Genomic DNA, 14,644 nt, shown 5'->3' on the forward strand with positions numbered 1-14,644 from the left:
TATCAAGTTCTGCGGATGGGGTAATAGGACTTGGTAAACACCCTGTATGTATATAATGTGTGTTTCATCTAATCCACCGAGAGGATTGCACGAAGGAAGCTGACACTTTCAGGGATTCATCGGGGCACCCTGAAGTTGTGCATGTGCAAGTTTTGTTTGATTCCATGAAGTAGAAGTAGAAGTAGAAGTAAAAAAAAAAAACTTCACCCATCGTGGCAGTTTCTTTTGGGAGGGTGAGTGCAATTGGAATTATCCGAGCTATATAACCACAATATTATATATGCACATAAGCTGTACTTATGTTTTCATTTCATTACACGTAACCCAGATGAATCTTATTTTCTGAAGCGTTCGAAGCAGCGAGTTGTTGCCGACACACCGCCCAACTAAAGAAACGTGTCGGCATACTTGCAACAACATTATATTAGCCGCATGGTGGATACTCTGCAATGGTATTAATAATCAAACATAATACCATGACCCCTACCCCCCCCCCTCCCCCATGGCTGCTCCCATACGAAACTGATGCTTCTCGTACCTATATAAATAACTAAAACAATCTTATTTCGTATACAGCACAAGGTGGGGGAGGTAGCATCATTGGGGATTAGGGGGAGGAGGGGTGGCTGTGCTGCTGATGCATTCCCCCCTGTAGGTTCAGGCAAGAATTTGGAATGAGGTGATAGCTCACCTAATCTTTGACCTAAATGCTCTTTAAAACATTTATGGTCCAGCAATGGGTTTTTTTTGCTCACCTGGAACTGAGTTCCAAGACACTTATGGGGTGGCTCCTCCATCCGTCTGACAAATACTTGCAACTTCTTCTCTGAAACTACGCATACGATTTCGATGAAACGTTACCACAACCTTCATCACCGTGTATGTACCAAAGTTTGTTCATTAAAAAATCGGGCCCGATGGCGATCTACGGGGGTTGACCCCCACAATAGGTATTGTTTTGTTATCAAAAACGACATACAATTCCGATGAGACTTGACTACAACCTTCATCACACATCACATGAATTGTTCACAACATTAAAAATAATCATCAAAAAATAGGGGCCGAAGGGCATCTATGGGGGGTGGGGGGGTTGCCTTCCAAGATATGTATTTGCTTTCTCCTCCGCAAGCACACATACAATTTCAATGAAACTTGACCACATCCTTCATCACCCATGATGTACCAAAGTTTGTCCACAGCATTAACAAAAAATCCATTGTTATTTACTTTCTTCTCAGTTACATATTTTGTGGGTCATCCATGCATACCAGTGGGTCCCTGGTTATCTTATCCAGCCAATACCAGGTGAGTGAAAAGAGATGGTGCTTGCATGAAGTCCTGGATGGCAGAGTGAGACAACTGCTGCCTCTGGAAAATAGTTCCAAAGACAGGAGAATGGAGGAATAAAAGAGTTGAAGTGTGCCTCCAGCCTGGATTTTTGGAAGATTTAATCTACCTGTCTATTTTACCTGTGGGTGAGTGGGCTAGTCGTGTGGGTGTGTGGAAGAGTGGGATTTTGCAGAGACTGCGGGAGTGTGGAGGAGTATAGGGGTGAGGGAGTAGAAGGGTGGGCTCGTAGAAGGGAGGAGAAGTAGGGCCGGTGCGGAGTGCGAGGGTAGGGGGAAGCAATATAAAACAAGGAAGGCAAATATGTTGCACAACACAACGCAATAACGGGTTTATTTGAACTGTAGTTTGGGATTTATCCACAATCAGGCCTGTGAGTCGGAAGAGAAACAAAGATATAAACAATGTGTTGTTGAGACACTATAATGTTCATTTTACATTATAACATACTCACCCAATGTACTGAAAAACGTTTATAGTCCAGCAATAGCTTTCAGCTTTAATTTACCTGCAAAGTCACTAAAAACTGAACGAGCTTAACCTTTTCAAATGGGCTGTGGGTCGAGCTTTGTGGCAGCTTTGAGGAGGATTCAAACCTCCAGCATGCGTTGATGTCACAATACCAATTGGACTTTAATTGACGATCTATATCACCCGAAACACAACCTTCAGACATTTCGTGATACTGTTGAGAACTTTGAGCAATTAAAATAATTTATTCATGCATGTTCATCAGCATGCAATGGCACTGAATGACTCGGTGGACCGGGTGTTGCTTCCACTGTCTGGAGATGGAAGGAGATCCAGGTTGTCGGCAGATTGAACTTCGTCCACCTGTGGCGGCCTCGGGAAGAATCCCCGGACAGAAATATGGTCCCAGCCACCCTGTGAAGAATTCAAGCAGTTAGGGCAACCCCGGGACAATGGGAAGCTTTCCGACCTGGAATGAGAAGCTTTGGCATAACACAACTATCATTTCATTCACGTATTATCCAAGGATAACAAAAGACTTATTTTCACCAATTTAACTTGAAAGAAAAACAACAGAGGGAAACCCCAACACCACACGATGATTGTTGAAGGTCAATGTTGCATAACACAAGGATTAAGCTATGGATGACAGCATTGGAAGTGAGAACAAGATTGCAAAGCTGGAAGTCGGTCGGGCCTTCAATGTCAAAAACAACTAAAAATACATTTTGGTAAGAAATTGGGCAGTCATTTTATCACCATTTCAATCAATTGGCGAGTGGTAAGTGTGGCCCTTGCAACCCCAAACTTTATGAGGTTTTTTTTAATCAAATGCTCATCATCGAACTCACCCCTATGCCATATTCCCAACGGACCCCAGCCGGTGAAGCGGGCCCAACCCCAATGCGATGTGCCACCGTACCGCGACTCAAACTCATCGTGCCCTGCACGTGGTCTGCAATGGCCCAAATCTGAGGATATGACACAAGGGGACAAATGTCATTCTGTGAGGTCACACTACTACAATTGCATGGCACCACTCTTGTGTAAATTATTCCTCAACAATGGAAAAATTCCTAAATTACATGATGTCATAGTTAAGTCACTCTGAGACAATTTATTAATTCATTAAAAACTACAATTCTGAAGACTAAACATAATTCTGAAGTGTTGATCTTAGGCTCATTGTGGAGCTTGTATGGAAATCACATGCAGGACAAGGACATTCATAGACTGAAAAGCATATGGGATTTGAACTCGAGTTTCCCATATCATGACCATATCATGAGCCATAAGTTCAGATGAGAATGCTAAACAGGGCAACATTTACCCCCTTTTTGCCTTAAGATATAGCATTGACAATATCATAAAGACATGAAGATCCACAAGAGGGTACCTGATCGACAGGACCCACGGAGACTTTGCGAATGTTGTCAGAGATTAGTTTCCATCCAGTGCCCGAGGTACCACCTTTTTCCAAGCCTTCTCTCAGCCACAGGTTTCCTTAAAACCAGGAATAAGAGAAAACAATTAAGTATACACAACTGCATCTGGAGTCAGTATTTAGATTGTTTTGTTCCATCTCAAAGTTGCATATTTACAAGGTTTACTTTTTCACTACCAGCTCTACCAGCATTTGAAATGAACAGGGGCTCGGGATGATTGGTATACTGTTCAAGCATAAAGATGTACTCTTGAGGACTGCTCTGAAGGGTTAATGAAGACTACACCTCACTCTTCCACGAGGCCGAGATTAGTACACAAAAACGTGAAACAGTAAGTTATATAAATATATGATGAGATGCACCATACTCTTTACAGAGCATTGCTGCTATTGAAGGAGTTTCTTGGCATGGGTTATTCTAAGTGGTTTGCCATTGCTTTCCCAACATTGGTTGTTCATGCTCTATCATTTGTTCAGGAGGTACGTCTGATGTCTAAATGACAAATGTGGTCATCATTCGTTAGATATTTATCGGTATGCCGTTCTGACGAGGGCAAACAAGTGTGAAATCCGGATAGGTGGCTCCGTTTGATGTTTAACTCATGCTGATCATGCCGTCTTTGACTGTATGACAGAGTCGCCGGGCCAAAGCCTCCAAATTGGAGGCGACGCTTTGGTGTAGGACGATGTCCAATGGCAATCGGGGGAGTGATCGTCACACTCCACATGTATCGATTTATCCATTGATCACATCACATACCTTCTGATTGAATGGTTTGCATTAGTGGGAACAATCATCTGAGTGGCAGACAGACGGTTGTTCCTTGCGGATTATGCGGTTTTACTGTGTGAGACATAATTTGTGGCAATGCTTACCATAACAGGCAGGAGGTGCATCTGATTGATATTGTTGCTGTTCTGTAAATCTGCATTCTTTCAAGGCAATTGCACACAACATGCAGTGATCCCCAGGCAGTTATTTCAAGAGTGTATGTCTTAGTCCCTTCCACATGTCTCGTGGGTAAGAGGGGAAAGATGCATTGTGTGGGACTCTTGTACTTAGGTCTTTTATATCTCTTTAACCTTTGATGGTTTCCTTTTTGCAACACAAAACATGCAAGCAAGCACGCACGCCAAGTAAGAATGAGCAACACGCTCCGAGTGTCTCCAGCATGTTCGTGCTGCAAACACTTCCTGCCGACAATGCAAGGTACATCGTTCCTTTGGAGTTTGCACGCCCATTTTCCCTTCAAATGTGTGCGCCAATTCCCAACCGCCACCTCACCTCAGACTTTATTCTGCTCACTAAGCCTTACCACATTCACCACAACCGCTTCATACAACTGGCAAAAATATGCACACAACTCATGCTTACACGCGTCTTTTATTCACCAATTTCACTAAGACCGCCACGTGGCACTCACCCCTCACCATGGATGCCACATGGCAATCATCATTCGCTACAAATGCCTCATTGCCACCATCTCTCACGAAGAATGTCACGAGAGCGCCCTACTCTATAACTACCGCAACTACCCCATGGTCGCCAAATCCACACATAAGCATCAAGGGACCCGGAGGAGACGTGGATCGAGCTATTTCAAGGCATAACGCGATGCACGAACGTGCGCTGCAGCTCATCAAGGGACCGACGGATAGCGCAGGGATTTCTCTATAATTCCATGTTGGAATGAAGATCAGTGCACGTTCGGGGCCGGAGAATGCATCCAAAGACCGTGGCCCCACTTTAAGCTCGGATCTCCGACCCACGACAAGGTTGGCGAGCAACTGACCCATTTTTCATCTCAGAGACCTAGCTACGGCCGCTTTGGCCCCATAGAGGAGCGTGATTTTGTCTACAGCTCAATTTAATCTGATTCTCGGCCCCTCCCTTCGTCCAGGCCCGTAAAAAGGGCAAAGCGGAGCTGATCAGGGTCTTTTCATCAGTTTGCCCAGTCAGTCAGTCAGTCTACTCGTGGATCAGTCAGCCAGCCAGTTCATCCTTTTCGCCCTACTTGTCCGGTCAGCTCATTGGTCGCTGCTGCTGTTCATCCTTTCATGCTCTGGGCTGTCAGTGGTACTGCGGAGGGGAACATGGAACCAGACGAGAATGGCGAGGAGGCATTCGGTGAGTTGGTGAACATAGGCGCAGAATGAGAGGCGCCGTGAATCCCAGTGACCAAGCATGGGTCACACACTGCTGTCACAAGGCAGGGCCACTCCATCTCGAGCAATCGTCTTTAGTTAAGACATTTACACATCCAGATTCTCACATGGATAGAGTAGGGACTCTTTCTCTTTCTCTTTCTCTTTCTCTTTCTCTTTCTCTTTCTCTTTCTCTTTCTCTTTCTCTTTGTCTTTCTCTTTCTCTTTCTCTTTGTCTTTCTCTCTCTCTCTCTCTCTCTCTCTCTCTCTCTCTCTCTCTCTCTCTCTCTCTCTCTCTTTCTCTCTCTCTCTCTCTCTCTCTCTCTCTCTCTCTCTCTCTCTCTCTCTCTCTCTCTCCGCACAAAAGAGCATTAACACGGGCGAAGCCTGACTGTTCTTTGAAGGGCAGAACCTGAAGGAGTGAACCAAACTGACTCGCATTTCACATCTTGCTCTCGCACACCACCACTCCCCCCCCCCCACGTTATACTACGCTCACACCTCACACTCCCACAATCTAGACACACCCAGTATTCCTCCCACCTCCCTCTCCCGAAGCGTTCTGGGTTGTGGTGGTCTGCCGGCTGCGCCAGGTATTGAGAGGTCGTTTACCCTCGCCTGCTTCTTTCTTTCTGGGCTATCTAATTTTCATTGGGTTTTTGTGTGTGTGTGATGGTGTCTGTCATAACGTAAGTTAAGACTGTATAAGATCTAACGGGATAACTCTGCTCTGCTTTTGTTAGATTGTTTAATTTTTGCCGCATCCGACAAATCCCTTGTTTCCCTCCTGCACATTCTAATAAACCCCATTTACTGTGCCACATAACTTTCCTTGCATTCTGGTTGTAAATAAATGTGTTGTTTAGAAATGTTCCCAGCTCGTTTTTGTGTTTTTTCATTGGTCCAGCATGGCCCGTACCCTAGCTTAGCTGGTACGTTATTCCCAAAAGATTTGCTTCATAGGCGGTATGTACTTGGCAGTTCCGCTCGGCTGCACCTGATCCGGTAGGAAATCTGGTTAACACAAGTACGTACCGAGGGCGCATTCCCCCGTAAGGAGGTCACATGACCCTTAGGTAAACGATTTGTTAGACGGAGGACCCTAAGTCACGTGGTCAAGTTATTGACGTTCGCGGTTGATTAGCGACCCGCCGCGTCATGACGTTATTCGTGTGCGACAGCCTGCGATTCCCAGTGAATCCGGAATGAAACCCGAGAAAGTCCCTTCCTCGTGGTTCTCCCGTGACGCTGGGCCACAGCATTATATTAGTCTTACTGGTGAATGCTAGTGTTGATCTGTTTTGGCAGACAGGTAACATGGATGAAATCAACAGGACGTTGATCCAAGTGGGAAGCAAGGAGCTGATGCTTCAGGTGTTAGCACATGTTGATAAATGTTTTGATCATTTCAATTAATTGCCTGTCTACCTGTCTACATTTAATGATCTATCTGTCTCTGCCTGGTGTTGGCTTAATGGTGGACTTTGGATTCTAGGGTCCTGAGTTCAAATCCCGCTCAGCTGTTGAATTAATACCAGGTGGGGTTAACTCGGCCTGTCATCCTACCGAGGTCGGCAAAATGAGTGCCGGTAATGCTGATATACTGTGTCGGAGTGGCGACCCGTCCAGGATTGTGCCTAATAGTCAAGGAGACTGCTTAAGCAGCACCAACGCTCTGCACAGAGTATGGTCCCAATCTCCTCCTCCTCTACCTGTCTGCCGATGCAGTTCAACACTCGGCCTTCATCAGCACAATTAGTTCAAATAAATATAACAATCTACGGGATGACCTCTACATATTGAAATAAAAATTAACAAGCCATCACTTCTGATCTTTCTCCTTCCACTCAATTACTGATATTGTTGATTACATTACACTCTGGTTGATAGAAAGTAGTGAGAGCATAAGTACCCTGCTTGTCTACGCAGCAAACGGTGCAGTCACCAACAGACACCTGGCAGAACTGCTGCCTGGCAGGTGCACAAACCAATTCCCAATGAGTCCCTGTAGAAGCAGGACAAGAAGCCACAGAACCATCTCAACACTCAACCAGAAGAAGACTGACCAATAACTCTATCTCTCTCTCTCTCTCTAACAGTAACTCCTTTCCTAACCCCCTTGGCCCTCTCCCCATCCCCTTACTAAATCTCTCCTCATACCTGTGAAACAGTTGGCAGACAGACCTTGACGCAGAAATGCTGCACCATTGCTCGATACTGCCCACACCTGACCTTTCCGTCCCACAGATATCGAGATGAATGGCTGGTCGGTGGGCACGTGATGCCATGATTCGCCCTGCATGACACGTCATGCACCTATGATGAGTATTTTTTTGAAGTTTTAATCGGACTTTTTCATGAAAACACACCAAATGTATGGGTTTATTCCAATCACAGATGAGATGTGGCTTTGTACTTGCACTATCCAGAAGCACATACATTAGTATAAAATGCCATCAAACGTACCACCTAAGAGAGCATTGTATTCCATGTAAAGTAGTAATTTAAAAAAAAATCAACAACAGTCACATTGTAGCAATTCTCAGTTTTTGAAATTTGACTTTCACTCACATCAAGGGTGAAATCAAGAAATGGACGAGTGGAGCATACAAAGCTTTTGTTACATTCCATTAAACTCGATATGAATGGGAGTGAAAGGGTGAAGCTACTGTCCCTGGTTGGATTCCTAATTAATCTAACCAATAAAACCACATCCTTTAATTCTGAGCAATTTGTGGGATTGACCGGATGGAGTACGAGTGGTAAAAAAAATTAAATAAACAAAACAGGATGGCTACATTGTTTCTCTAAGGAATGCAGTCTATATTATACAAGATGATTTTCTTCACATTTTGGGATGAAGAAATTATTTGCATAAATGTTTTCAGATCCTGCTTCTGTCATTGGGGAAAATGACAACCGACACCGCCACGAGCTTGAAAGAACAATCAGTGACCTCGTCATGTTACGAGGCCTGAAAGATATGGATTGGACCTGATAAACAGAATGTTTCCTTAAGGATGTAAAAAGGTTTGTTCATACAGTTAATAAATCATCACTTTTGGACAGTGACTGATTTGGTTTAACAATGCCAACACATTCCTTGGCCGGAAGAAGGTAGCGACTCTCAAAACGTACGATTGTGTTCCCTCGCGTCACTCCCTGGCGGTAAAGAACGTCGCCATTCACGCTGATGGCCCACAAAGCAATGGTGTCCGAATCAGATCTGTGCTGAGACTCGTGGCTTGGATCAGGCATTATGGAGATATCCAAGAGAGGGGACCGATGTACTTCTCGCCAGGGGCCACTCGTCACCAGCTTACAATACCTGAAGAAGGTTTTCAAAAGCAGAAACTAGCAAGAAAGAATCAACTAGTAGTGCTAAGCCAAATGCAGGACAAACGTCAAAAATCTTCCCATCACACAACATTCTGGAATCTCACCTCTCCCAACGGCGCCGTCGAACAAAATCCTTGATGGTTTTACTGCCGTGGTAACTCCTGAAACAGAAACTGAGTTCCTTAAGAAGGTATTTACATTTAACAGTGGATATCGATAGTGATTACAAGGTGATTATAATCTTCATAAACACCATTGTTATCATGTGTATGTGTAATCTCTGTGATCATTATGATTAGGTTAATAGAATGTGTAAGTCTCCATGAGAAGTTTCCCACCCACTTTAACATAACTCACCAGAGATATAAGGTTCTCCATTACCCTTCATGAAAAGGATATCAATTCGAGGCATCAAATGCAATATCAAAACGGATTAAATACGACCTCGTTGTGGCCTCACATGTTCCAGAAAAAACCAGTCTCAAACCCGAATTATCACAGTATCAGACAGTATCAAATGCAAATTTTCCAAATTAAATTTCCCTTTAACTTTAATCATAGTTGATACTCAATCAATTATTTAAATACACATAACATTGGTCAGGATATTCACACAGTCTCGATGGTGCACGAACCATGTGTTTGACACATCATTGTAATCTGCTTGTAGCAACGATCATATTCCATGATATAATCGAGATCTGTGAAGTTTATTTGAATGTTTTATTTTCTGCTTTACAACGTTAAATAACATGCTTTATGCTGGCAAAATAAACTGCACTTTCAAGGCCTCGGACCTTACACAGCTGGTGAAGTTCTGCAAGCTTGGGATAAAAACTTTCCCCCAAAGGTAAACGATTCTCGGATTGTTCTCATAAAAAATCCCCCCCCCAAAGGAAAATGATTCCCGGATTGTCCTTTTAAAATTTGCCCCCAAAGCTAAATGATTCCCGCATTGTCCTTTTAGAACATTCCCCCCAAGCTAAATGATTCCCGCATTGTCCTTTTTAAACTTTTCCCCAAAGTTAAAGGATTTCCAGATTGTCCTTTTGAAACTTTCCCCCAAAGTTAAAGGATTCCTGGATTGTCCTTTTAGTTCCAACTCCCAAGGTGGCAAGTTATGAACCATCAATAACTGACTAACTAGTGATTAATACTTACTGAGGCCTGTACAAATTTAACCTACAAATTAGATAATCAAATATGATTAATTGATCACTAATATAGTTATTGAGATCTTAATATTCCTCCATTCTGCACCCCAGGCTACACCCCCTTCTCTCCTCTTCCACTCCTACCCCATCCCCTGCTTGATACACTACAGCCCATGTGCTACTGTCAAGGCCATGTTCCCTGCCTGGAAGCAACTATTACAGTGTAAGAGGTAAACTAACACTTACAAAGAGAAAAGTAGAGACAGATAATTAGCAGAGAAACAAAGATCAAAGAGCATGATGCAAGAAGCTTGCTCGTTACCGTACGCTGGGAAATCCGATGCGTACTGCCATCCCTCTTTATCCGTGCCACCAGGAACCGCAAAGTCCACACTCCAATTAGAGTCCTGGCAAGGTAAAATACAATAATAAAAACAACCATCGTGAAGGTGTCCTGGCAGTTAAGAAAAAGTGCAACATTTTCTCACTCCCATGAAGGAGGAGCAGGAGAATGAGATGACTTGTTGAAGACCTCATTTCTAATTGAAATAATCAAACCGTGATAATGTACATGCCCAATTCTCTTTCCATCGATTGCTCTAATGCAGTCCGATGTTGTTGGGTTATGCAAAAAGTACCCTTCGTGTGATATGTAGTCAAACCAATTAGAGGTTTCACCAAGAGCCTTGCATTTAAAAACTTTTCTCTATTTGTCTTGCTGGTGAAACCATTGAGGAAGAAACATGTTTTACAAACAATGAAGTTTAAAAACCTCATTCTTCCCTCCAGGTCTTCAAGATAGCTGTTCACCACCATCTCAGATCGGCCCCGATTCAAAACGATGATCTTTTCTACCCTCGTTAACCCCCACCCCAATCCCTCTTCCTTCCAAATTTCCAGTATTCCCTCCAGAGAGTTTCCTTCTGTATCCATCTTGTCCATCCCATGCATTTTCTCCTGCCCCCCCCCCCTCCCATTCCTTCCTGCACCTATTGTTTGTCCAAGTCTCCCTCCATCTTGGCCTTTAACTCTGCTGTTCGCGTTTTCCATTTTTCTTTGCTGTTCCTTTTGTCTTGTTGCATCCTGATCTGTTCAGTTTATGAGCACTAGCACTTCCATGAGCCTCGACGATGTATACAAAAAAAAAATGCCCACTTGCATACTGTTATCTTGGGGTTGTTTTTAACTTTTTGGAGAGATCGATCCATTCAGAAAGCCTCTTTTTTGCATTGGCCTAACTAACCCAGCACCAGAGAGGAGAAGGTGGCCGAACACTGTCCTTATTTCGCTCGTTCAGGCCTGACTTGTCACTCCACATATATCGATCAGTCAGGAGGCCTCTGCATGACACAACACAGGGAGAGTGACTTTGCATAGTATATCAGCAAATTGACTTCAAAAGGAAAAGCAACATTTCGTGGCATGGGATGGAGAGAGGAGGGAGTGGGGGTTAGAAAAAGCATAGAGATGGCCAGGTTAAAGCCCCAATGAGCCTGACACACCCAGGTACACACCGTGCTGTATAGCCAGTGATTGGATTCCAGCGCTGGTTTTCGTACAGGTCCACCTGCATGTGGTCAGTCTGAGTCCCCATGTCATCCAGAGATCCAAATAGACCTACCAGGGCCCAACATTAATGGAAAGAGAAAAGGGATTGGCATGAGGAACGTGTGAAAAACAAAATAAAGGTAAGGTATACCACATGAGGAGAGATAGGGTGAGGCAATGAAAAGCGAAAGTGTTTTTATGAGGTGTATAAATGCAGGACAGAGACAGTGTGGGGATACGGGTTGATAGACACACCCAAACGAAATTAGGAAAATCTTGTCTGAAGCTGAGAGCGCGAGCGGAAATATTTGATTGGTCAAGATGGTATAAAATTTCATGGTGTAATATTTTGGCCAAGTGCTGCTAAACATGGATGTTTTTAGAAGTGGAAAGAAGGTGTTTTGTGTTCTACAGTGTTCAAGTATACAATTCAATTTAAATAAAATAAAGGTTTTACTTGTTGTAGAAAAAAAACAACTAACTTTATTCAGAAGTTTACTGCCGTTGATGCAGCATCTTTTACACCACCTTGTTCAACACGTTCAATTAATTATTCGTGTCTGTTGTTTGTGTCCTTTATGAAGTCCCTAAAAACAGTAACTTTCCTGTTTGGAATGACTTTCAATTTCGTCAGACAGGCAGTTCGAGTAAATAAATTACCTTACTCCTCTCTGCGTATGTGTGCACGGGACGAGATGCTACAATTTGCCAAATTCAGAGCCAACGTACTGCTAAACTGCAGGCCCATGTTCCGATTCATGTATACAGTGTTCAAAATATAAAATTAAATAGAAATTAAGTTGTTGATGTCTGTGGAGAGACAGACAGCCAAAGTAAACCAATTGCTTCACCCTACTCTTCGCTTCGTGGCTGGGATAAGCAGCAGAATATGGTGTCGTGCAACGGGTACAATGCCAAACAAGAAATGCAGAGTGCCTAATTCAAGGCACATAGGGGCCTAGTACTTTAACTGCAGTAAGCTGCAAGCAATATCACACAATCCAGATGGGTTTTCATACCTTTGAACTATTCTCAAGGTCCTTCAAACTGTAAACAGAATTGAGTGCTTTTCTCAACCCCCAGCATATCCATAAATTTGCATAAAACACCCAGTAGAACAGGTTTGTACAATGTGCTCTCAGAACCTTGCAGGAAACCTCCTCCGTATCCACCAGTGTAAACCCAGGGCGTGTTGTCATAACCGAGGCCCCAGACAACACCTCCTGCTCCAGTTTCTACCAGCCTGAGGTGGCCACCCACTTGTCTCCAGAATCTAGTGTTAGCAAAAAAAAGTTACAGGTAAGTGACCGAACCATTTTTTATTTTGAATTTACAGATGGCATGCAAAGTCACGTCTTCACCAATGATATCTACCTTTTGCTTGGTCCTCTTCATCTATTTATCAACCTGAAATTAATAATTCTCAACTGCTCTTAACCTTTCCAAAAATAGAACCACCATTTTTGCTCACTGACCCTCAAGCTGGCTGTATGCTCAAGTGACTCCCCAGGGATTTGCGTGGTACATTCATCTCATTGCCACCAGGGTTTGCCCAAGTGACTTCAGATTCACCTCACACTGGAGTAAACATTACATGGGACTCACAAATAAACTCCATCATCGGAATAACGGCCAGTAATTAGTACCGAGTGTCGTGACGTGGAATACAACTCGGGCAAATCGATGGGGATTCACCCAAAGCTGATGACCTCATATCCGTTTTTCGCAGGTTATCCACAAGTGATTTCAGCACATGACACCCCTTCGAGTTCATGCGATTTTTTACCGTTTATTTTGGAGTTGTGTGCTTCTCGACCACAACATTTTTAAACAGCGTGATTTAGAAACAAAGCAGGAAAAGATTCCAATGCATTTGAAATTCAACAACAAACTGCTTGAGCTCGTGTTGCCGATGAACATCACAAGGACATGTTCATCATTCTTGAATCATCACTTGGGATTCGCAAGGATGAATTTCCCCAACATGTGGCAGGCCTCACATCAATCCTTCCCCACTCGTACACACACACACACACACACACACACACACACACACACACACACACACACACACACACACACACACACACACACACACACACACACACACACACACACACACACACACACACACACACATCACCACCACCTTGATGTACATTTTAAGGAATTTTTGAGCTTTTATAGTTGTGACTCAACCATAAAAGACATTTGTTTGTGACCATAAAGATACAACTATTTTAATTTCCAGTGAGAGATATTCTTCTGCTCAAACTGAAAGAGTGCTCCTCAAATTAACCTCAGCACAAACTTACAGTTCATCTGCAGGTGGAGGTTTTTGAAGTTCTTCTTGATGAGAAGGTGGATCACACACAAACACATCTCCACAGCACGTCACCGACCAGAATGCTGAGGCCGAGGGTTGTTTTGAAAGGCCGCGAGTTTGACAAACCGCCAGTGTGAGCACCGCCAACTGATTGGAGTTGAGGTGGGGATCAGGATATGAAATTAGGGGAGGGCTAATAAAAGTTTTACTTTTGCATAAACAAAATATCAAATATTCGACAATAAATCTTGGCTACAAAGTGAAAGCAACGCTTATTAATCGTGTCTCAGGGAAAGGTCTCCTACCCAGTCACGAAGCTCCTCTTCCGTGCGAGTGGCGAGGCGTACAGGCCATCGGGCTCGTGTGCTCTCCGGGGTGTACACGGCAAATGTGTGCCGAGTTGGACTCAAGATAGGCACGAAGATAGTGACGTCACTCACAAACACGTGCAGGTACTATGGAAAGCAGAACATGTGTTGTAATTAAAAACAAACCCCTTTCTCCTTGAAGGAAGATCGAGGTCATGCAACTGGCAATAGAGAACACACTGGTGTGCAACATTGAGAGGGAGATACTCATGTACATTCATTCAACGAGTACAAGTGCCTGGTGTATCACACCTTGGGTGTGCTACCCATTCGGTAGTATATGAGAAGAAGTGCTTCCTTCCTGCCTTCATGACCCAGAACCTGCTCTAACTCGACCTCGACAGGCATCCACTTGTGGGGTGCCCAATCTCGCCACCATTGCAGAAAACCTTTCCGTACCCACATTTCCTGCTGCAGTGAAAGCACATCAACCACAAGCCTTTTGTTTTTCATTAATGTGTAACTGATGTTCGAGATTATCAAGGTGACCTCCATCATG

The 14,644-nt window shown here is 43.8% G+C and overlaps 1 protein-coding gene across 4 annotated transcripts in view; it reads right to left on the reverse strand.

Annotated features, from left to right (window-relative positions):
- Positions 1-1,652: 1,652 nt before the first annotated feature.
- The window catches only part of TECPR1 (tectonin beta-propeller repeat containing 1), a 53,529-nt gene continuing 40,537 nt past the window's right edge, over positions 1,653-14,644 (reverse strand). For 3 of the 4 annotated variants that reach the window (XM_085891329.1, XM_085891327.1, XM_085891328.1), the window contains 14 exons: positions 14,398-14,556; positions 14,083-14,232; positions 13,767-13,924; positions 12,597-12,724; positions 11,418-11,520; positions 11,147-11,243; positions 10,231-10,310; positions 8,854-8,910; positions 8,549-8,738; positions 7,571-7,706; positions 7,323-7,415; positions 3,218-3,324; positions 2,673-2,792; positions 1,653-2,235 (listed from right to left, as the gene is read on the reverse strand). In XM_085891329.1, the coding sequence (XP_085747455.1) occupies positions 2,083-2,235; positions 2,673-2,792; positions 3,218-3,324; positions 7,323-7,415; positions 7,571-7,706; positions 8,549-8,738; positions 8,854-8,910; positions 10,231-10,310; positions 11,147-11,243; positions 11,418-11,520; positions 12,597-12,724; positions 13,767-13,924; positions 14,083-14,232; positions 14,398-14,556 (1,731 nt within the window). In that variant the 3' untranslated portion in view covers positions 1,653-2,082. The remainder of the gene's footprint in view (positions 2,236-2,672; positions 2,793-3,217; positions 3,325-7,322; positions 7,416-7,570; positions 7,707-8,548; positions 8,739-8,853; positions 8,911-10,230; positions 10,311-11,146; positions 11,244-11,417; positions 11,521-12,596; positions 12,725-13,766; positions 13,925-14,082; positions 14,233-14,397; positions 14,557-14,644) is intronic. The other variant, XM_085891330.1, reaches the window with a different exon arrangement.

This window comes from Eptatretus burgeri, chromosome 8 (genome assembly GCF_056783735.1).
Source record: "Eptatretus burgeri isolate ZD-2024b chromosome 8, Ebu_testis_v1, whole genome shotgun sequence".
NCBI lineage: Eukaryota > Metazoa > Chordata > Myxini > Myxiniformes > Myxinidae > Eptatretus > Eptatretus burgeri.